General features: G+C 38.4%; 1 protein-coding gene across 38 annotated transcripts in view; it reads right to left on the reverse strand.

Annotated features, from left to right (window-relative positions):
• The window catches only part of HECW1 (HECT, C2 and WW domain containing E3 ubiquitin protein ligase 1), a 216,469-nt gene that overhangs the window by 63,558 nt on the left and 129,617 nt on the right, over nt 1-23,294 (reverse strand). For 19 of the 38 annotated variants that reach the window (XR_014943461.1, XR_004306356.2, XR_004306357.2 and 16 more), the window contains 3 exons: nt 16,602-16,680; nt 10,228-10,397; nt 780-922 (listed from right to left, as the gene is read on the reverse strand). Coding sequence is in view for 34 of the 38 variants with exons in the window: in XM_032442998.2 (XP_032298889.2) it covers nt 780-922; nt 10,228-10,397; nt 16,602-16,680 (392 nt within the window). In the remaining 4 variants the exon portion in view is untranslated. The remainder of the gene's footprint in view (nt 1-779; nt 923-10,227; nt 10,398-16,601; nt 16,681-23,294) is intronic. The other 19 variants (XM_085539863.1, XM_085539872.1, XM_085539876.1 and 16 more) reach the window with 1 other exon arrangement.

A 23,294-nucleotide genomic window follows, 5' to 3' on the forward strand; every position in this document is an offset into this window, starting at 1 on the left:
CATGTAATTTAGTCCCTTCTGTTAGATTCAGCTGTCAATATCATAGCCAGTTTCTGAACTAGCTGTTCAAAAACACTTCCAACAAACCCAGCATCCTGCTGTTCAGCTGAACTGAGATCCAGTTTTCAGAAATGCCTTCCTGGCAACTGCATTATCTATGCTCTCTTCAGTAGCTTAGTCTTTCACTGCTCCTGAAGGTCTAAACCTCAAAGTTCAGAGCAAACATTTTGGCTTTGTCAGCATGCTATCCATCTATCTCAGGTTGGAGTATATTACTTCAATACTGCTGCACACACTCTCCTTGGACATTCTTATAATGGGGAAGCAGGGCAGGGCAATGCTGCTATTATGAGGATATTCCTTGGCAGCAGTGGGAAGGTTAGAAGGACTCAGTTACAACATATATTTCTACAGTATTTCCACTGTCTAAAGGGAGGAGGAACAGATCTGGCAAGATTTTAGCCCAGAGTTAATTCTCTGAAATATGAAAGTAGACTGCTGATAGCACTAAAACATTGTTTAAATTGAAAATATTGCACTCTCCAGATTTGTGGCCAGGATACACACAAAACCTTTCCTAAATGCCAGTTCTCATGTTTCAAAATGTAACAGATAAGGTTATAGAGAGAAATCAGTGCCCATCGTCCTATACAAGAAGACAAGTCTCAGTTTAATAATGCCCACACAACATCATTATGTAACTATAATGATGTATCACCAGGAACTTCAAATTGGCAGCACACTCCTTAAACAACTGAAAGTACAAGCAGCAAAATTACCCTATAGCATGTCTTTCCAAGAGGCGCTGAACTGGCATAGAGAGTTTTCCCAGGAAACGCTTGATGATTGGCCGGCTCTTTGCAAATTTGTCTTTAACTTCTATTTCCAGGACATCCGTGGGCAGGGAGACAAAGCTGAATTGCTGCAATAAAAGAAGAGTAAAGAACATGAAGCCAGTGGCTGAGCTACAAAGTACTGCTGCATACGATCAGCCTGCGGGATTCTCTGGCTTTTTCACAGAACAGAAACAGGCCTTGGAACCCAAGGCATAGGCCTGTAAATAAAAATAGCTTGTCCTCAAAACAATCAAGTGAAAACATCCTATAGGTACTGTGTAATACTGCAGAATCAGGCTTGGAGAATGCAAGAATTTCAGATATTCCTGGCATATTAGCAAGAGAAGGCTTGTCTATGGTAAGAAGAGTATATCTATGGGATCTAATGAACTCTGCCCTAGCAGTGGTTATTGATCTAGATGTAATTGGCCAGATGATCTTTTTTCCATTTTTCCACACAATTTCTAAATACTTTAAATAGCTGCATGTAAGTACAGCAAAACTTCAAGCGTGGAGAGATGTATAGTCAGCATTTTCTTCCACTAGACTGCCTATTTGTGGCAACTCAGCTTTGCAGCACACCTCAGCTACTGAGTAGTAGGGAACTAATGAAGTGTCTCTCCAGGAGGAACAGAGAGCTTACCTCCTGTGCAAGAAGGGACAGGCAACATGTGGAGAGTACGAGGATGTTGCTAGAATAATCAGGGGGAAAATCAGAAAGGCTAAAGCCCAGCATGAACTCAATCTGGCCACTGTTGTAAAGGACAATAAAAAACAGTTTTTACAAACATATTAACAGTAAGAGAAAGGCCAAGGAGAATCTCCATCCTTTACTGGATGCAGTGGGAAACATGACCACTGGGGATAAGGAAAAGGCTGAGATTCTCAGTACCTTCTTTACACCTGTCTTTAATAGTCAGACTAGTTATCCACAGGGTTCCTAGCCTCCTGACCTGTAAATCTGGGGTGGGAGCAGAATAACACCCCCCATGATTCAGGTGGAAACAGAGACCTGCTACTCCACCTAGGCTGTCACAAGACTTGCTGTCACAAGTCCATGGGGTCAGATGGGATTTCAGCAAAGTTTCTGATGCTATATATCACGCTATATATCACTATAACACTGTCTCCCGTGCTGCTCTCCTACAAAAGCTGGCAGCCCGTGGGTTGGATGAGTACACTCTCGGCTGGGTAAGGAGCTGGCTGGAGGGCTGGGCCCAGAGAGTGGTGGTAAATGGAGTTAAATCCAGTTGGAGACCAGTCATGAGTGGTGTTCCCCAGGGGTCGGTGCTGGGACCTGTCCTCTTCAACATCTTTATTGATGACTTGGATGAGGGCATTGAGTGCACCCTCAGTAAGTTTGCGGATGACACCAAATTGGCAGGGAGTGTCGATCTGCCTGAGGGTAGAGAGGGCCTTCAGAGGGATCTGGATAGGCTGGAGAGCTGGGCCAAAGCCAACGGGATGAGGTTCAACAAGACCAAATGCCAGGTTCTGCACTTTGGCCACAACAACCCTGGGCAGCACTACAGGCTTGGGGCAGAGTGGCTAGAGGATTGTGTTGAGGAAACAGACCCGGGGGTACTGATTGATGCTCGGCTGAACATGAGCCGACAGTGTGCCCGGGTGGCCAAGAAGGCCAACGGCATCCTGGCTTGCATCAAAAACAGTGTTACTAGCAGGAACAGGGAGGTAATTGTCCCCCTGTACTCGGCATTGGTGCAGCCGCACCTTGAGTACTGTGTTCAGTTTTGGGCCCCTCACTGCAAGAAAGACATTGCGGCCCTGGAACGTGTTCAGAGGAGGGCTACAAAGCTGGTGAGGGGTCTGGAGCACAGGCCTTATGAGGAGGGGCTGAGGGAGCTAGGATTGTTCAGCCTGGAGAAGAGGAGGCTCAGGGGAGACCTTATAGCTCTCTATAACTTCCTGAAGGGGGGTTGTAGTGAGCTGGGGGTTGGCCTCTTCTCTCGTGTAATCAGTGATAGAACTAGAGGGAATGGTTTTAAGCTGCGTCAGGGGAGATTCAGGCTGGACATTAGGAAGTATTACTTTTCGGAAAGAGTAGTCAGGCATTGGAATGCACTGCCCAGGGAGGTGGTGGAGTCACCGACCATGGGAGTGTTCAAGAAACGCTTGGATGTGGCACTGAGGAATATGATTTAGCCAGGAAGTATTGGTAATGGTTGGACTAGATGATCTTCTAGGTCTTTTCCAACCTTGATAATTCTGTGATTCTGTGATATCATAGCATTTTCCTGAAGAAGCTGTCAGCAAATGGCTTGAATAGGTACACTCTTTGTTGGTGGAGGATCTGCAACTAAAGTCTTATAAGTAGCGGCTAAAGGAACTGGGATTGTTTAATCTGGAGAATAGGAGGCTCAGGGCAAACCTTATAGGTCTCTGCAACTACCCAAAAGGAGGCTGTGGCAAGGGGGAAGTCATCCTCTTCTCCCATGAAACTAGCAATGGGACTGAAGGCAATGGCCTCAAGTGGCAGAACGGAGGTTTAGGTTGGATATTAGGAAGAACTTCTCTGAAAGTGTGGTTAGGCATTGGAAAAGGGATGTGGTGGAGGCAGCGTCCCTGGAGGTGCTTAAGGAAAGGGCAGATGTAGTACTTCAAGATATGGTTTAGTGGGCAATATTGGTGGTAGGTAGACGATTGGTCTAGGTGACCTTAGAGTTCCTTTCCAACAGTAATAATTCTATGATTCTATGGTTCTTTTTTAGGGCATTCTGGCATCCTTCTGAAATTTCATTCCTAGAAAAAGCCATATTTGCTCTAGAAAGACAAGCAGATTGCCTCTTATCTTTCCCCATTTGCAACAACTTCTACAGGCATTTGTCAATACCAGTACTGTTAGAGTCTGAAGATCCAGAGATTAATTTTTTACTTCTAAGTTGTTCCTACAATTTTGATGATAAGCATGTTGGAAAGGACAGACCCTGTTAATCCCCAGCTAAAAGAAATGCTGCACCACTACAGCACACCTTATTAGACACTGGAGAACCTGTACAAGGCATTGTTTTAAAAATGTCCCAGTACAAGAGAAAGCTTTAACTGATATTTTCTCTGGCACCAAAAATCAAAAAGTTCTAATTAACTATATCCACAGAAATACAGTGAAGGGAGAGAGAAGCAAAAGTGACCTAATGGAGAAACCCACATTAACATACAAACTCTTCTTGGGAATAACAAACAGTATTGCCAGTTCTGGCTTTGGCAAGCGTCATTAGGATACTCCTCTAATTTACACAGACTGTGCACACCTACCTTCTGTACTGTCTTGTATTCCTTTATTCACGTTCAAAGAGATGCAAATCAGAATCAAAGATATTCTGGATTAGATGACATATTCAAATTCTTGTGCAGTCTCAGTGACCTAAACATAGATCTGAACTTACACTGCTACCTTTATGTTGGAGTAAGACCTGAAGGGAAGACTCAGAGAGTGAGTTGCTTTTGAGTGCTAAGGTTTTTTGTTGCTGTTTGTTTGTTTGTTGTTTCTTCCAGACCCAATAATGATTTTACATATGAAGATAGTTCATTTCTTTGACATGAACAGATCTTATGGGAGTTTTGTGTATGATTTATATATGGTGAAAACTGAAGATACATGCCAAATGCTGACTTGATAGAATATATCTGTAACCATCCATAAGAAAATAAAAACATTTCCAGAGTCTGAGAATAGTTTACACAGAAAGCAAATTGATGATGATGATTAATTCCCATGTTTTCTTTTCAAAAATGTTATTTGCATGCCTGGATATGGATTATAGTGATGAGCTCTCAAAAACAATATCAAGAAAGTTGCTAAAATGAAAAGAATAAGTCTACTATTACTGATTTAAAAAGTCAAGTGCCAGTGAAGTGCTAAGAACAGTCAGCATATTAACTGGTGAAAGTCAAGTAAATTATTACATTGGTGACAAAGAGCATTAGGCTCTTAGATTGGAGTTGAATATGTGATACAATTAAAAAGAATATATTTGTGATACCCATCATGTCACAGGGACAATATATGCAGGAATAAATCTTAAAATGCTGTAAATCACTTTTGATGGGTGAAGACAGATTTAATCATTCAGATGAATATTTCATTAGTGGCTTTTTCATTTGATATACTCTAGTGAAACAAATTAGTGCTCTAGGTACTCACTTTTCTCCATCTGTATTATTCTGTAGCCATTCAAAAATCTCTAGTGCATATCACTTCTGTCCCACACAGTACTTCTCATATAAGCAACTGGATAAGTTAAAGGAGAATTCCACTTTCTTAAACTTACTATACTACTTATCAATGACAACACAGAATATTGCTGCTGAAGGGTAAGAAACCCTACAAATATTCTTAGAGGGTCTTTGGCCTGGGATTCAGCAGTGACCACAGTATCAGAACCTGTGTGGTACCCTATTCTGGCATGGCACAGTGTTTCTTTTCCTGCAATAATAAGGATGCAAAAAAACTGTGCTGCTGTTTTAACATTTCATACAACTCTTTACATTGAACTTCTTTGAAGTTGAATGGGACCTTCCATTTTGACTTCCTAGATTTTCCCCCAAATTTGCTCTCCCTCTTTATTGGGAAAAAAGCCCCAAAGAATAAAAAGACCCACTTATTTCACGTAGTCTACGGAATTCAGTGTTACTGGCTAAAAGACCCATGAATTTTCTTTGATGCAAGATGTCTTTCACTTTACAAATGACCAATTTCAGCCTTAAGACATTAAATGTTTAAAAGGACTCCTGGAAAAAATAAAGCACTGGCAGTGCTTCAAGAGTCATGATTTTTCTTCATCTCTTATATACTGTCCACAAATTCATTAGTATAGAATAGACTGGAACTATATGAAGACTCCTGCAAGTCCTAGAACACAAGATTAGCGAGACTGATAGTATGCTAGGTGCAGAAAATGACATCAGAATGTGTTTCTGAAAGAATGACATATTAGAACAATCTAGATAATTTTTCTCACTCCTTCCACTCATTTCTGAAAGAACTAAAGCTGTCCTGGGCTTTCACACTTCAGTCATCACAGGATACTAAAACAAACTGCAGCTTTAAAATCACAGCTTTTCTGTTTAGTGAAACTATTTGTTCTACTCTTTATGTGGCTATGTGTATTGGAATATCAAGTACTGAAACTGCTACTCACAAGGCAGTGCCATTAAAACCCCTAGCAAAACACTGAATTCAGGATTTAGATTTCATAGCATCTGTGCTGGACTTAGGTACAGCTTAGGTACAAAGGCCTGCCTGTCTCTGCAGCTTATTCCATCATATTTGCTAAGAGGGAGAAAGATTATCTAAGTTAAACAATAAAAAATTGAAGTTCAATCAGTGTCATACTCCTGTTGTTCCTTCACATTGAACTTCTAATGGAATAATGCATTATATGAAGCATTGGTAGGATTGCAAATATCTAGATCTGGGCCGTAAATCTGATCAAAATGAGATAAAATACAATCCACATCCAGTTTAAAATCATACAATTATTTTAAAAAGGATAAAGCATCTTGAATGAGTGGCTCAGCACTCAGCCAGCCTATTACATTGATACCACCTTGACAGATGCAGCCAGCACCCAGACCCTCTGCTTCTATTCCTGTTGACAGTAGTACAGAATTCTCCTCTTGCCAAACCAACACATCTAGCATTTGAGTCCTGGACTATTTCCTTCTTCTGATTGGTAATCTGAAGAGATAGATTTCATGAGAATTTTTTTCAAGTGCACTATTTTTCAAAGGTTGCAGGTTCTCTGAGATGCTGTCAGTACAAGTTATACATTTGAAAATACATTAATTCTGTTTATCAGTTCTGATACATTAAATACTACTTGTCAAGTGCTCTTGCAACAGAGTACTGAACACCTCTGCTTACACACATCAAGTAATTTACCAGAAAAATTTAGCTATCTTCAAAGTGATAAAGCAGTCACTCAAAGCATTAGTTTGTATCTCAGCTATAATCTAACAATATTTGTAAAATGGACACTTAGGTCCAGACATGGAGAAAAAACTGGGATAGTTGTGATAGTCAGTGCCAAGAGGAAACCAAGATAATCTTACTATCAGTATACTAAATACAGTCACAGAGACATACATTGCCTACAACTGTAGACAGTCATTGGCAATTGTTTTGGCTTGTGCCAGTCAACTGCTGGAAGTGGGATGGGGCTACTACAGGCAAGATAGCACCCCAGACAGGTTGTTTGGATACACCTGACATGTTTTAGATGATAGCAGAGTTGAAGTACATAGATGCAAGCTGTCCAGAGTCAGCTGTTTTATAGAACCTGATCTATGTTGTTTAACAGTACAGATCTATGTTGTTCTACAGAACATATATTGTCAAAGAACGCACCACACTGAAAGTAGAGCCAGGAGTATGAAAAGAAGCTAGACCATTAACTATGAATCAGCAGTAAGTTCTCTGTGTGAAGGGAACACGTTTTTATTTTCTATAATTGCTTTATTCTCATTACTGACTGTAGAGAGGCTGTGGCACATTCAGTAACTAGTCTGAACCTTTCCTTGAATATTTACTAGCTTTTGTAATTGCTCACTACAATATTCAGCACTTTGGCTTAGCAGAACTGGATGCTATGCTTCCATATGGGAAAATACAGAAAAAAATCACAGAAGGACTCCCCTCAACCACTGCAAGATACCACATGGTTCTTAACCTGCTTCACTGAACAGTACTCACTGAAGGCTTTCACCTCACTTTCATTTGAGTATTGCTACAAGCATCAAAATACAACTCATGTCTTAGTAAGAAATTTCCATTTGGTTATATCCTCCTGTATAAAAGACAATGAAACAGAGCAATAGAAGAATAGCTTTAATTCAGGGTCACTTGTGCTGAAAAATATTTGAATAGCCTGTGAAATGAAGATCATTAGTATTACAAGACATAGGTGAAATATTGTTTGAGGTATCACAGTGCTCTCAGAGTGTTCTTTTAATGCAGGTGGTTACTATGCATATAAAACAACTTGATAAGAATATGAGGTGGAACAGCAAAATGAATAATGAATATAAGTAAGTAAATGAAACAGCTTATTTTGCTTTGTAGGATTTTATTTTGATGGTGATGTCCTACAGAATTAAAACAACATTTTCATTTCTGAATTTGTTCAAGGGTAATCAAGAACATATACAAATATAACAATTTGTAGTTTTATTTGCCTGTTTAAGAATTTTTCAAGCTTAGGAGCCAAAACTAATTAGATATGTTAAGAAAGAGAAAGAAACTGAAAAAGAGATCTTCTTGCTTCTGTTAACATGGCTATGAGAGAACCTTAGGAAAGAATCACACTTTTGAAGTAATACACCCAGAGTATATTGGGGAAAAATGACCTGTGATGGAAGCAGTTAATGAAATAACTATGAGTTCTCAACATTTTTCATTTAAAGTGTTCATATCCACCAGTGTTGTTGAAAAGGTGGATGGAAAAATAGCTGCCATCACAATTTAGCAGTTGTTTGTAATTCTCCTTCACTTGTCCCATAAAAGGATAAAACTGAAGAAGCCTAGGAACTTCTGTGCCAGATATGCTAACTTCAGAGCAGTTGATACGTGTAAACTGCAACCCAAGTACAAGCAGTTAAAGATTTCCACATCAGCCAAAGAAGATGATGGATAGTATGCTGAATGACATCTCTGTAGTTGTAGACTACTTACCCACTAAAAGGCTAAGAACAGAAAGTAAGAAGATACGTATTTGTACAAAATCAAGAAAACCAGAGGGAGAACACAGAAGGTAGAAGTCAGCTATGTGTTTTTCCTTTCCTACATTTACTATTAGGTCATTTCATTGTTTCTCCTTTTATTACTGTCAAACTCTTTGGAAAAGAAACGTCAGCTCACAAACTAAGGCATATCTTATGACCCTTGACACTTAATTGGGGCCACATTCTTCCTCTGTGGTTGTTTTATCCTCCAGAAGTGCAAAAAGACCTTGACATGAGAGCAAATTACTTTTGCTGGAAGTTATTTTTGATAAAAGACTTCCAATCAGTATTGAGCACTTCAAAAATGATAATTTTCAGACTCTATCAGCACAGCTGATGTCCCTTTCCAACACGAACAGCTTGTGTCACCTCAATAGTTTAGCCTGGCAAACAGTGAACAGCAAGATTACAGGCGCATCCTATGTCCTTTGAGCACCAATTTCTGGCATCCATGCTTTCCATGAACTCCCACAATCACATGCACTACATGAGACACATAATGCAGCAAGTTTCCTTTTTATGCCTGCTTTCTTCTGGACTGGTGTGTTATACACTTTACTGAAACATTTCTGCTAATGACCCCCAGTTTCAGCAACTCTGACCTGGGACCCCTCTGCCAGATACATCTGATGCTTAGGGCAGGAAAAAAGACACTGCTTGGTGGATGCCTCACAACAGGGCCTTCCACTTAAGTCCTGTAGAAGGCATTTGCTCTCAGACTAGCTTGGAGGTGTCATCTCCTCCCTAACAAAGGTTCACCTGTAGCATAACCTGATGTGATACTTAATTTCTTGATCATCCTCCTCCATGAAAGAGTATTCAGTGATAATTCTTTAATCTCCTTCCCTGCTCTAACTTTCATGCCTATGCAGTTTGACCTAATTATACCTAAATTACTCCACAATTTACATTTTAATTTGAATAAATCTATTTAGTCTACTTATTTACTTCTACTCTTTCCTGCATTTAAGATGTTGGTTCTGAAAGAGAATATCAGTAAATCAAACTCATAATGTCGAGTTCCTTTAATTCCTGAAAGACTTCTTATTCTTTTCTCTCTGTTTCCATTTTGGGTGTAATTTAAGAACAGCAGGGAATAACTGAACTCTAAGATCTTATTAATGACCATGAAGCTCTTCCAATAACAAGCAGCAGACTAGAGAGCATTTCTTCAAGGTGATAGGTAAATGTGCCAAGGTTGATTTCAATTTATACTACCACTGATATTTTTGAAACACACAGATTATTTTTATTTGCATGCTATTCTACTTTTTTGCATGCTATTCTATTTTAATTTATATAATGTTTCCTCTCTGTGTAAGAATACTATGACAATCTAGTAGCAATCTTTCACATTATTAGAATATATTTTTCAATTCTGGGTTACATTTGCCTTCCATAATTAACTTCATAAATAACATCCACAAAGAACAACCCATACTAAAAGTTCTAATTTATCACTTCTAGCTATTATTTAAGCATTTTGCATTGATAAGAAACTATGACACACACCAGACTTTGTTAGATCAACAACTGTTTAGACAAGGAAAAGCTTACAGACAAGAAAAAGCTTAAAAAGAGAAAAGAATATACAGCCAAAGTTGTTTCCATGTTTTAAGACAAGTCTTGGCTCAATACTTAAACTGCTTACCTCTCCTTGCCAGACTGGGTTAACTGTATTGCAAATGATCTTAGACCTTTTCTCCTGTCCATGATGAGGAAGTGCTGGGAAGATGCTGTGTTTCCCAGGCTGGATGGAAATCTTCAGATAAGGATCCGGATTGAAAAACATTCCTTTCTTCAGACCAAAAGCCTGGAAATCTGAAATAAGTTAAATAAGGTAAAATAAACTGATTATTTTTTTCAAATTAGAGGCAATTCTCTAGGAAATCAGGAAAAATAGACAGGAAACTGATGAGGAATTTAGATCTAGGTCAGAATAAAAAGCCAACCAAACAAAAAACTTACTATATTTGTTGTGAGGTAACATAGGGCTGAATCTAAATATTTAAAATTTATTATCTAATTAAACAAAATTTTACGGCCCGATTGTGCAGAGTAATATGGCTTCTAAATCAGTACTTGTGGAACTAAATAAAAGTGATCTGAGCTAAGCAATTGCTCATTCCAATTCCAAAACATCCATTCATTTTGTGACATAAACGTGGCTATCATGATACTTCTCCTAAGTATCAATTTTCTACTTCTACAAAACATAGCTTTTAGATTACTTTTTTCTACATGAGAAACCATTTTACATTTTTTTTCCACTTTAAAATGCTTCCTTGCATGCGTGGGTTAACTCTACCTGAACTCATGGAAAACTCATGTATATGATGTCAAAATTTTGAGCAGGACATTCTAGCTGCAGAACTCCCTGATATATGAGTTGTGCAGAGAAAATCACCATGCATTTATTTCAACATTAAGATCCTGAAGAAAGACACAAGTTCATTATGATTTCCTACAATGAAGTCAATGAAAAGCAAATATGCAACTTATGTCAGTGAAAAGCAAATATTGCAACAGTTGCAAATATGCAATATATCAAGTAAGTTGATTTTGACTGCATAATCCACCATACAATTCATACAGCAGATCATCAAAAGCTGTTTGTCCAGAAACTGACTGTATTAAAGAAATCTCATTCTTCTAATGTCCTCTAATAAACAAAGAAAAAGATAGGGTATATCGTTACTAACATATGAAAGTATTTTGCTGACACCATGTATTACCAAGGTTAAAGCAATACTTTTACACAAGTAAAAAAATATGGTTCAAACTGTTAACATGGGTTTCTTCTCTAAGTGTGCAATCTGTAAGTTACCAGCATGTATCTAATGTATCAGCCCCTGATTAAATACTTTATGGCAAACTCTTTTGCTTCAAAAGTTGTACTGTTATAAGAGCATTCCTGAAATAAAAACCAAGATTGCAAAAGTATGACGAATGAAAACGCCCAGCAGTGTAATAGTGTCAGAATGCTAAAATATAAGAGAAGGAAAAGACCTCTTGGATCTTATTTTCTTTCTTTCTGATGTTTCCTCAAAAGATTCTGAAGCCACAATTTTTTTTGCTGTATGTTTGATTTCTTTTTCCTTCAAAGAGCATCCATTCTATCTTTCTGTACCACTGTGCAAACAGATATTGATAGATACATAAATACTAGGTATCATAAAAAACCCTCAATAGATTATGATAACCTATCACTCTCTTTATTTTTGGGAAATAAACAGTCATGAAGGTTAGGTACTCCTAACCTTAATTAGTAATTTGATTATTATATTTGGATAAGAAAAAATGTTTTAGGTAAGCACATGAGAAATTTTATCTTTTTGTATCATTTTCTTGCTTAGATTGCACAATACAGCAAATTATGTTAAAATGTTAGAAACTTCTATTTTTAAAGTCCAATACACACAAGGATAGCAGAAGTAGCTTTCTCAAGTAGAGAAGTAGCATGTAAATATCTCACCAAAAATTCTGAGCGCCATGAAAATCAGCATAAAAAATCCAAAAGCTCTGAATAATGCTACATTGACACCTGTGTATATGCAGAAGAAATGAATTTAATTTGAAGTGGAACTGATGAATGCTGTAATTTGCTGTTACTACAACACTCAGGTACACTCTTACCACTGCTTTGTAACACCTGATCAGAAGAACACCACCTGTTCCACTTTCACAAAGGAAAGTATTTCTCTCTCCTCTGTGTTGTCTTTAGCAAAGGCTCTGAAGATACTGAATATCTAGGATTAACTGAATACAAATCTTGGTAAAACCAATGAATCCAGGCAGCTGAGATTTATCTTGCTGTACACTGCAGTTTTAGTGTATTTCTTGAAGACGTTATGAGGAAAGGCTACCAACATAACTCACCCATGCTTTCCAAGGGTGTATTTTCAGCCAGTTTACTAAAGAAGTTATTGATATATCATACGTCAGTTTCCCATTTATTCATAACTCATGCTTTTGTGTTAAAAAGGTCATACACAACTATCAGTCAGATAATGTGAGGCCATCTCTCTTACAAAAGATGATGAAAAGAAGAAATCCAGGCAACAACTGTAAACTTTTTCACTTCTACAGACTTTCAGTTTAAAAAGTATGTGCATCTTATGCCAGCTAGGCTCACTTCACTATATACAAATGGCTTACACCACGTGCTGCCTGCTGCCCCAAGGGAATTATCAATTTGTTCCAGCTTCATGTTTCCCTTTCATACGTGCTGATTTCTGGCTACCTCAAGGAGACTTATGGAAGCTTTGCTCTGGGTTATTTGCAGGCAGGTAGTGTCTGCCCCTAAGGAGGGCAATACACTTTGTCTACGCTGTAAAGAGTCATCTTGTAAACCCATTTTTCATGCAGCAAACCAAATTTTTTGGCTCTGATGATAACTAGTTTGTATCTTTGTGGCAATTTGGAAATCAGTGTGCGTTTAGTGGGAAAACATGCAACTAGATGGGGATGTTAATCAATTCACAGATGGAATCTGTGTTTACCAGGTCTGATTTTGTCTCAGTACAAGTGACTAAGCTTCCTGAAGGTTAGAGGAGAGAGTATGACAGTCACATTTTGTCATGCACAGCAAGGAGATTCTTCAATCATAATGATTAGTAAAACAATTGTGAGGATAATATTTCAGTTCCTTGCAGATATAATAAAGTACTGGATTTGATCCATGTCATAGAAAAGAATGGAGAATAAGAGTGACAACCAGTGTATGGAAAGAGCTATTTCCTAAGTGAATTATTGTTAGTCAGATCATCAGTCTGTTGGTAGGCAAGTTAATGAAGTTAGAAGTTGTTCTCCCCAAGAGTAGAGAAGCTTTTGTCAACAGCTGTAGGAGAGTATTCCTAGAAAGTGCTCACAAGCATATTTTGTGCAGTTTATAAACACATCCCAAGAGGAACAAGTCCACACATCCACCACTAGTCTCTTGATGGTGCATTTACTGAAATAGACAGAGTTTATAACCAACAGAAAGGTCAAAGACCAGTGAGTAGCACAGCTATTACTCTTAAGAAGGTGTTATTAATGTTCTACTACTTGGTAAACTCCATCCAACAAAAGACAGGTATTGAGTTTTTTTCATGTTTCCAAGCACCATTAAATTGATTGCCATTGCTGCTTTTCAGCTAGCTTTGTATATAATATATGTGAGAGAGATTATTAAAGCCCCAGCAATTCCATGGTCAATTCATTGAATTCACATTTTTCTTATTAGCGTACTAGCCATGTGTGCTCAGAACCAGGAAGTGTTACATATTGCTCATAAGTCAATTGACCCTCTGAGAAAACAAGACATTTTGAGTTAGGCCAAACTTGTTCAGAACATATCTAAGAGCCTAATGATTTTCTGCAAGGTTACCAGGACACTTGAAATAACAAAGCATCACCAGAAAGACCACAGTCACAGAATCACAGAATTACAGAATTAGGTTAGAGGGTACTTTAAAGATCATCTATTTCTAACCTCCTGACACAGGCAAGGTTGCCAGCCACTAGATCAGGCTGCCCAGGGTGCCATTAACCTGGCTTACAAAAAATAATAACGTAAGTAAGAGAGAATTGGCTGGTACCTTTACACAAGGAGGTTCTGAATTTAAAAACAAACAAACAAACAAACAAAACAAACAAACAAAAAAAACCAGACACAAATTTAGCTAAGCAGGATAGATTAGCCTGAACATCTTTGTTGAATGAGACAACCAGACAAGATATTAAAGACAGTGAAAAAGAGGGAAAAATCATTTTTCTAGTAGGATGTGCTACAAAGGGACTATGGAAAGGATTCTCATTTCTATGAGGAAGAGGCAGTGGAGGTGTAAGGAAAGAAACAGGACTATTTATAAATGAAAAGGAACTAAGAAATTAATTATTCATAAATGGCCAAAAGGCTATTTTAAAAATTGCCTTAATCAAGAAAGAAAGCACATAAAAAGTATGAAAAGCTACTCTGAAAAGTTTAACAGTGAGGGTTTCATCGCTGCAAGCTGTTAGACGCTGGAGTGAAATACCATCTCTTATCTTCCTCTGAACCAGACTACACACCTGTCTTAGACAGACAATATCATGCAAAGCTCCATACCACAGGGTAAGACTATGTGTGTTGCACAGGATAATGCAGTAATTAATTTCAAAGACTTTAAACACATCAATCTAGAGCACTGCAGTACCTAGCCGCTGGTGTACTGGAGGGGGTAGCAAGTCACCTCACCTTAGCACAAGCTATGGAAGGTAAAACAACAAACAAACAGGTGAGTAAGTGGTAACTTTACGGTTTATAAAGAATACATTTGGGCAAGTCAGTTTGAGTTGGGGGAGGGCAGAAAAAGTGGCGGGTTTATGGTAATATTCATTAAACAAAACTTACTGGCTACGATTCCTGTTAGAAAATTGATCATTAGGGCTTCAAGGAATGTTTAGAAGACAGACTATGTTCTATATCCACATTTTGATCTAGCATTTCATAGCAACTACAATTTTCAAAATAACCTTTAGTGCACCTAATATTATTTTCAGTTGTTATTTAGATTCTAAATTCCAAAAACTGAAAAACTGATGTTATTTAAATGTGTGATCTCAAAGATATAGAAAATAGAAATTTAAAAAAAAACACAAACAAAAAAACAACAAAACAAAACAAACAACAATCCCTGAGTGTCCTATGAGTATTCAGGTTCATATTTTAAGTTTGTGACATACGTAGATCTTCTGCAATTTTGTCCCACAGAATCACTTAGTAGATTAGAAGTGTGAAATATGTTAAATATTAAAGCTTGAAAAAAGTTATTTAATGTGATATATTGTTAGGAGGTGTATCACACAAATAACACTTTCTAAATACACTATCCAAAGGAACAGTTTCCAGGGCTTTCAGTAAATGTGTTACATTGCTGCTAGAACATGAACTTTCAGTGAAGCAGCTGGTACACTTTGGGCAGATTAGCACATTTCTTCTCTCTGTACCTCATGCAAGAGAGCTTTGACACTTTCAGCAGCTTATCAGAAGCGTGGCACTCACTGGCAACTAAATGCAAAGTTGCTGAATAATTTTCCTTCAAGACTGTATTCAACCTAACTAAATTAGGCTTGTAATATTTCTCTTATTACTTTAAATAAAGAAAGCAATAATAATACAGTTGTAGAAAAGACTAAGAAGCCTAATCATGGGAAATTATCTTCATTGAGATCAATGTTGCTAATTAACTAATTAATTTGAACTAAGTTTTTACAGGACCAACTTCCATCACTAAAAAGCAAATACTTTTAGAAAACAAAATTTCTACAGATCTGTTTTGGAGAAGTTAGTGATCTCCTTTTGCTTTGAAGCACCAGTTTACTGTTTCTGGTCTGGAGATAAAGTCTTATGAAGAGAAGCTGAGGGAACTGGGATTGTTCAGTCTGGAGAAAAGGAGATTTGGAGGAGACCTTATCACTCTCTCCAACTACCTAACAGGAGATTGTAGTGACTATGGATAGGAAAAAAGGTAATGGTCTCAATTTGCACTAATGGAGATTAATACTGGATATTAGGAAAGCTTCCTTCTCTGAAAGAGTGGTCATGCATTGGAACAGGCTGTGCAGGGAAGTGGTGGAGTCAACATCCATGGAGATGCTGAAGAAACATGGAGATGTGGTGCTCAGGGACATTGTTTAGTGGATATGGTGGTTGAATTTAGCAGTCTTAAAGGTCTTTTCCAATCTTAGTGATTCCATGATTCTATGATTGGAAGGGACCTTAAGATTCAACCCCTTGCCATGGGCAGGGTTGACATCCACTAGACCATGTCTCTCAAAGCCTCACTCAATTTGTCCTTGAAAGCCTCCAGGGATGCGGTGCTGACAGCTTCTCTGGGCAGTGTGTTCTAGTGTATCATCACATGCACACTCATGCATGGATAAATGTACAGAGAGAGCCATACATATGTATGCATAAACACACACACATATACATTAAGGGTTTTAATAATTTCAGTTTCCCACTCTGGGTTTAAAAATTTCACTCTAACAGTACCTTACCTGACAATGAAAAACTTATCAGCCTCCGATTTCCCTGTCCCTGGATTGAATCTTCATTGGTGATGCTTTTAAAAATCTGCTGGCAGAAGAACAAAGATTAGAGGAGTATCTCTTGAACTGCTTAGTAACTGACCTTTTTACAAGGTAACCAAAAAAAAAAAAAAACAAAACAAAACAAAAAAACAAAAAACCAACAAAAACAAAAAAAAACCCAAAACAAACAGTTCTACAACCATTAATCAAAACAACGTTTTCATCTGGGTAACAATTTAACCACTATTGGTCTAAGTAGGACCATCCTGGATTCATTTCACTAAAATATTATTCACAAAAATATTATTGTAATTTTAATATAGTAGTTCCTCATCCCAAAAGGGACTATGGGACTATTTATTAAATGAGATAGAAGTCATGCATAAGGAGCTCTCACCTCTATTAACATTATCTGTCTTTATAACAATATTGATAGGGTTGGAAATCTTTCTCCAGGCAGTGTATCGAGCACATTTTTCTGAGAGCTTATACTACCTTATGAAACAACTGCATATTATAACAGTAAGTATTGATGGTGAAGCTGAAAAAAATAACATAAATCAATAGGTGACTTTTTGAACTCACTTAAAACATATGGGCCAGGTCCACAGACTGAGTTTAATGTTAGGCTGCTGTTATATAAATTAAAACTCATGTTGCCTTCTGGCTGTGATCAAAGCTGGGAAGCAAAAATACCCCCATATCAGCATATAAGGCATAAATAAGAACCAGCATCAGCTGGAGGACAGAGTTTTCTCTGCTGCTTCCCTGAACAGAGTTGAAGAAATTACTCTGTGAGTCAGGATCTGAGTTCAGCAGGGCAGTGCTGCTACTCTCACTACCTCCCACTGAGCCAAGCCAAGTGCTGTGCTGCTCCTGGGAAGTCACAGCTCCTCACCAAGCTTTCAGTCAAAATAGAAAAAAGAGCATTTATGCAGTAAAGTTCCAATTTCTGACAGAAAAAAAATAATAAAATGAAGTCCCACTCAACTGTGACTCATTGCGCAGTATATTAAATAATGTGTATTCAAGCTTAACTTAGAAAATAGTCATCTTTGCTTCCCTCCTGGAAGTTCAAAACAGAGGAAGTGGCACTGCAGTCCACTGTCAGGGAAACAATGAACACAGCTGACTTGTCAAGACACAAGCAAGATACAGACCGTAAATGTACAGAGTGAATTCTGTCGCCATTTAAAAAATGGGCTCTGCTGGACTTGATTTTTTGCCATGGTTAGTTTGTTTCTTATATGTTTTTTGTTTCTTATAGACAATTTAAATGAGGAAATGAGTATACCATACCATAAGCAAATTCCACCATAGCATGGATCACAAAAATCGTGCAATTACATCTTTGGAATTCTCAGGTAACCAGGTTTGAAACTACTTATTAAAGCCACCACTGGCTTCTGGAAAGATACAACTTTATATCAGCATTATATGTGACACTGAAAATACTGTGATAAGAACTCCATGGCCAAAGCTGTGACTCTGTCAAGAAACAATGACATTTTTTGAAATTTGTATTTTTCACACTTCTTCGATGGCTGACATTTATTATACACTATCCTTTAATGCTTACTACTTCTGGTCTTAGCACAGTTCTTTTCCAGGAGAGTGCCTGGGCCAATGGACTAGGTTTCATTTTAATCAGCTCAGCAAATTTTAAAGTCTCAGCTAAAAGCCTCCACTCTGTGGTCTGTTCTGCACATGTATGACACATCTCATCTCAGACACAGGTCCCAGAGACTTGGTGTGTGCCCAAGTGGGCTCAAGAGCAGCTTTACATCCTTTCAAAAGAAAAGAAATGTTTCTGCATGGATATGCCTAGGGTAGGGTGTTGCAAATGCTGGGAAGGTGGTTTTACTTTAATGCTGACATTCTGAGGAGTTAAGATGACCAGTGGTGGAGGAAGATTAGTTATACCAATAGCACGGCATTATTTTGCTTGCTGTGTAAGGGAAGCTGAGCATGTAAGAGTTCTCCCTGAGCTTTTGGACAGCCAATGTAATTATGTTTGCCCCACTGTCTAGCTGGAGGTAAGCTTCCAGGACCAAACCAAAAATCTCAGGAACCTTGAAACAATGTGAAAAGTCTTCCAATGTAAGTCAAATGGCTTTTTTGGGGAAATAAATAAATAAATAAAAATGCTATCAGCTTCAGGGTCATCACTTTCTGTAAACTATCAGGTTCTCCTTGGTTACAGGCACTCTGCACAGGATATGTAAGGGAATGAACATGCTTACCAACTACCACCAACAACCACACAGATTGGGATCTGTGGAGTTTTGATGCCTGGGATGAGAAAGTGCATGGATCTTATTCCTTCTTGCCATTTATCATGAAAGAAACTCTAACTAATTTTAGCAGCTCCAATAAAATTTCACTAGGAGCTTTGTCACTGAAGGTAAACTTTGAATTTTGTCACCATGATGCTATAAAAGCTCTTCTCAGCTGCAACTTAATGCACGATTAGCTGAGAATGACATTCATCTTGACATCTCACTGACTGAAGTACGTGGTATGAAAAGGAACAAACGTAATCTTTCCGCATAACCTTCACTCCTTTATGCCCTTGAAGTGAGAGCTCAGACTGAATTTGTATATTGTTATTGTTTATAATGTAATGTTTGAAGACTGTGCATCTCAATGCAATTATTTTTAAAGTCCTGATGTGAAACCCTATTAATATGCTTTTATTACATGCTTCTCTCATACATAGACATGCAGAGATAAGATCTGAGTTGCAGCTTGAAGCCTACTTGAATCTTTCAAAAGACAATATTTCCTGATCCCGATTCACACCTCACAGTATCACAGAATCACCAAGGTTGGAAAAGACCTAAAAGATCATCCAGTCCAACCATCCACCCATTACCGATAGCTTCCACTAAACCATGTCCCTCAACACAACATCCAATTGTTCCTTGAACACCTCCAGGGTCGGTGACTCCACCACCTTCCTGGGCAGTCCATTCCAGTGCCTGACCACCCTTTCTGAGAAGTAATATTTCCTAATGTCCAGTCTGAGTCTCCCCTGCCACAGCTTGAAACCATTCCCTCTAGTCCCATCACTAATGACACGAGAGAAGAGGCCGACCCCCAGCTCACAACCTCCCTTCAGGAAGTTATAGAGAGCAATAAGGTCTCCCCTGAGCCTCCTCCAGGTTGAACATTCCCTGCTCCTTCAGCCTCTTCTCATATGGCTCATATGGCCTATGCTCCAGACCCCTCACCAGCTTTGTTGCCCTCCTCTGAACACTTTCCCTGCTAGTGATGAGAATCACTGGTATTTTCATAAGTGTGTGCACTCAAGCAGGTAAAGAAGCATCAGTGTTTCCTTTAAAATATTCTCCATTAAACATAACCTGCAAAAATCTATTCCAGCCTAGTACAGAGCTTCCCAGCCACTGAAGCATGGGCAATTGGCCACCTCCAGAGTATGCCACAGCTATCTGCAAAAAGCACAGAGGTACTTGAGGCCATGTCAAAGTTTCTCATGACTTGCTGAACTCAGGAAAAAAAGTCCACACATTGTAGTTCTTTTCATTATCTGAGAAGAGAGAAAAAAGAAGACAGAAGTAAATGACTGAAAGCTAAAAATAATGTAGTGTTGTCCCAGCATCACTTTTCCTTGTGCATAGTTCCTGCGAACGCTGCAGGGAAGTTACGTAACCCTGAATGAGAAAGGAGGCAGGCTTCACATTGCCAAAAAGAGTCCCTGAAAATCCCTCTCTGTTTAGCCACGGTTATGAAAAAAAACCAAACAAACATACAACAAACAACTTGAGAAATCCTACATTATGACAGTACCTCAACTGTTACTGAGGCAAAACCCTAAGCACATACCTAGAAAATTGTCTAAACTGAAGCTAAGAAACAAAAACTGACAGTTAAAGTATCTTCTGAAGTGCCTTACCCTTCACAAGCCTATTTGAATATATGGAGGAGTAACAAGAACTATAGTCTTGCTCCTGAAAGTAAAGTGGCTCCAGGGTAAACCTCAGGTACTTCTATTCAGTTTCCCTCTATGAAGAGGAAAATATTTTTGGGTAAGAGTGAAACGAGTATGCAGGAATGGAAGAAGCTGTAAACATTTGTCTGGTGTTGCAGGACAAATGTCCTTTTACGCAGCAGAGTGACCTGTAACAGTGCAACATGCTAGTAAATCACACTCAACACTGCTCTCTATGCTACTCTTTGTGCAGCCCAACTTAATTATTTTAAAAGTCCTGATGACGTGAAACAGAATATGATTTTGTTACATTCTTCTACCACACATAGATACATACACAGATAGCAAATATAAGCAAATAGTCCTTTTCCAACAACACAGCAGAGAAAAACACAGTTATGCCTTAGTTTTACTATTTTTTAACAGGCTTTACTCTCTAGAAGGGCATTCTAGGACCATGGAACAATATAGACAACGGAATTCAACAAAGCCAAACAAATTCTCTTTTACCATACATAGAAGAAACATTTAGTTTAAGAAATTGTACTCTTCGCTAACAATTACAGCACTTGAGTAGCCACAGCTTCTGCTGCAAAACAGTGGTAACATTTAATGACCATAATCACTATTCTCACATGGGCAAGTATTTCTTACATTTAAAACACTGGAAAAGGCAGTGGCATTAGAAATACCACTGCACTAGCTATTTGTATTAATGTTGAGTTCATATATGATGAACAATATCGATGTGACCTAATGCTCAATTCAATTAAATTCCAGTTTTAAACTATACTGATTAGCATCTAGAATACTTCACACTGACAACATGCATTATTATAGTAGTAGTGTCTAATATAGATTAAATCCTGAGACTGTAAACTTTTAGGGCTCTACACTGGATCATTCTACCTACTAGAATGAGTTAAAAAAAATAAAAATTAGTTATAGTAATTATCAAGTTATACAGAAGGGCTTATGCTTCTCAGCAGCACTATTCAACTTGTATGGAAGATGGAGATCTACCAAGAAAGAAACCTAGAAACTATAATGTGAAGCAGCAAAATATCTTCGGTTTTATGCACCAGTTCTGACAATCAAAAGCACAGATGAAAGCATTGCAAAGAAGAGAAGCTAGTGACCTGTGTTTGATTCAAATCACAAGTGAAAAATAGCCTCAGCTCAGTCCCCAGCTATTCATCAGCAGGAGAAAAAAGAAATAGTGCTAGATGTGTCAGAGCAAAGAACATGGCGCTGCAGAGTTGGGTGAAAAGACAGGACTGACCAGTAACTGCTTGTCCTCTCCTTGCCTCAAGCTCCAGTTCTCTGCTCTCTGCTTTTCAGGAACACTAAATTTGCCTTCATATTTAAAATAAAATAAGCAAGAGTAATAGCCCAAATTCAATGGTCATAAGGAAAAGAAGCTGATGCTTTGTTCTGACTTCTTTCATCATTTTGCATTTTTCAGTTCATCTGAGACATAAGATGGGTCCAGAATTCCCCAGAGAGACACAGAGAAAAGTACCAGTTTCCAATCTGCACTGCTTTCCTATTGTCAGTTTAAATCAGCTTTGAGCTATTATTTAAAACGAGTGTGTACATGGCACAAGTGATAAGAAGATTTTCTTGAAAAATCACTTTCCCATAACATAGCTCTGCTGGCTTTTATTGTTACCCCTTTGATTTCAGTAAATATTAGGACAATCTCCTAAGTGAAAATTGTCTTTCCACAGTAAATGAATATGAGGCACTGTCCCATATTCATGCTTCACATTTTACCATCCTCTCCATAAAGGAAATTGTCTTTAGTGGTTTTGTGTGAACATTCCTATTTTCTCCCAGTGCTGACTGGCATTGGTTCAGGAAGAAAACTTGATTAATTAAACACAGAGTTCATAAGTACTTTTTTTGTGACCTCTGTCACTCAACTTCTACTACCCCTTAGGTACACAGGGTGCCATGCAATGTGAGGGGTGAGCTGTGGGAGGAGCAAAAGGAGATCTGAGCTTCATGACTGTCACTGACAAAATTATGACTATAATTCCAAGAACTGCTTTGAAAATCTAGTCCTAATTAGCGGCAGTGCTTCAACTACAGCCCTCACTCTCTTAATAGAATTATCCAGTTCTTGAATGCAATTTATTCCACTTATCCTGTTAGCTCATTAAGCCACTGCGCTGGCACCATAGTATTTTTCTGTTATTTTCATAGTATTATTCTGCAAATCACAAGCAGCCAGTTTCTCCATTAGCAGAGCCTAACTCCCTGCTGGCTTCTCTGCAGTTGCCTTGTGTCCCCAAAGGATTGTGAGCCTACACACATGTATAGCCTTTCTTCCATGTATAGCAGTTGTGGTCAGTCCTGTTCCAGCCTTGTAATGGAATGCCTCCTCAATGCTATCACCTAATTAATGGGAGAATTTGCTATTCTGGAAATCTAGCAATTGCCATCTGAAAGCAGACAGCTCTTGTCCTAACTTGCAGCAGTGCTTACTGATTATTTATTTTATTTCCAGGAGAGTGAAGTTTTTCATTTGAAAACCTTCTCTCCTGGAAGCCTTTACAGAAGTTAGCAAGAAAGCAAGCAGGTAAATGAATTTCCTTCCTCCCCTTTCCTCCCTCCCTCCCTCCCTCCCTCCCTTCCCTCCTTCCCTTCCCTTCCCTTCCCTTCCCTTCCCTTCCCTTCCCTTCCCTTCCCTTCCCTTCCCTTCC

This window comes from Coturnix japonica, chromosome 2, assembly GCF_054131305.1.
Source record: "Coturnix japonica strain WE chromosome 2, WE-NBRP24, whole genome shotgun sequence".
NCBI classification, from domain to species: domain Eukaryota; kingdom Metazoa; phylum Chordata; class Aves; order Galliformes; family Phasianidae; genus Coturnix; species Coturnix japonica.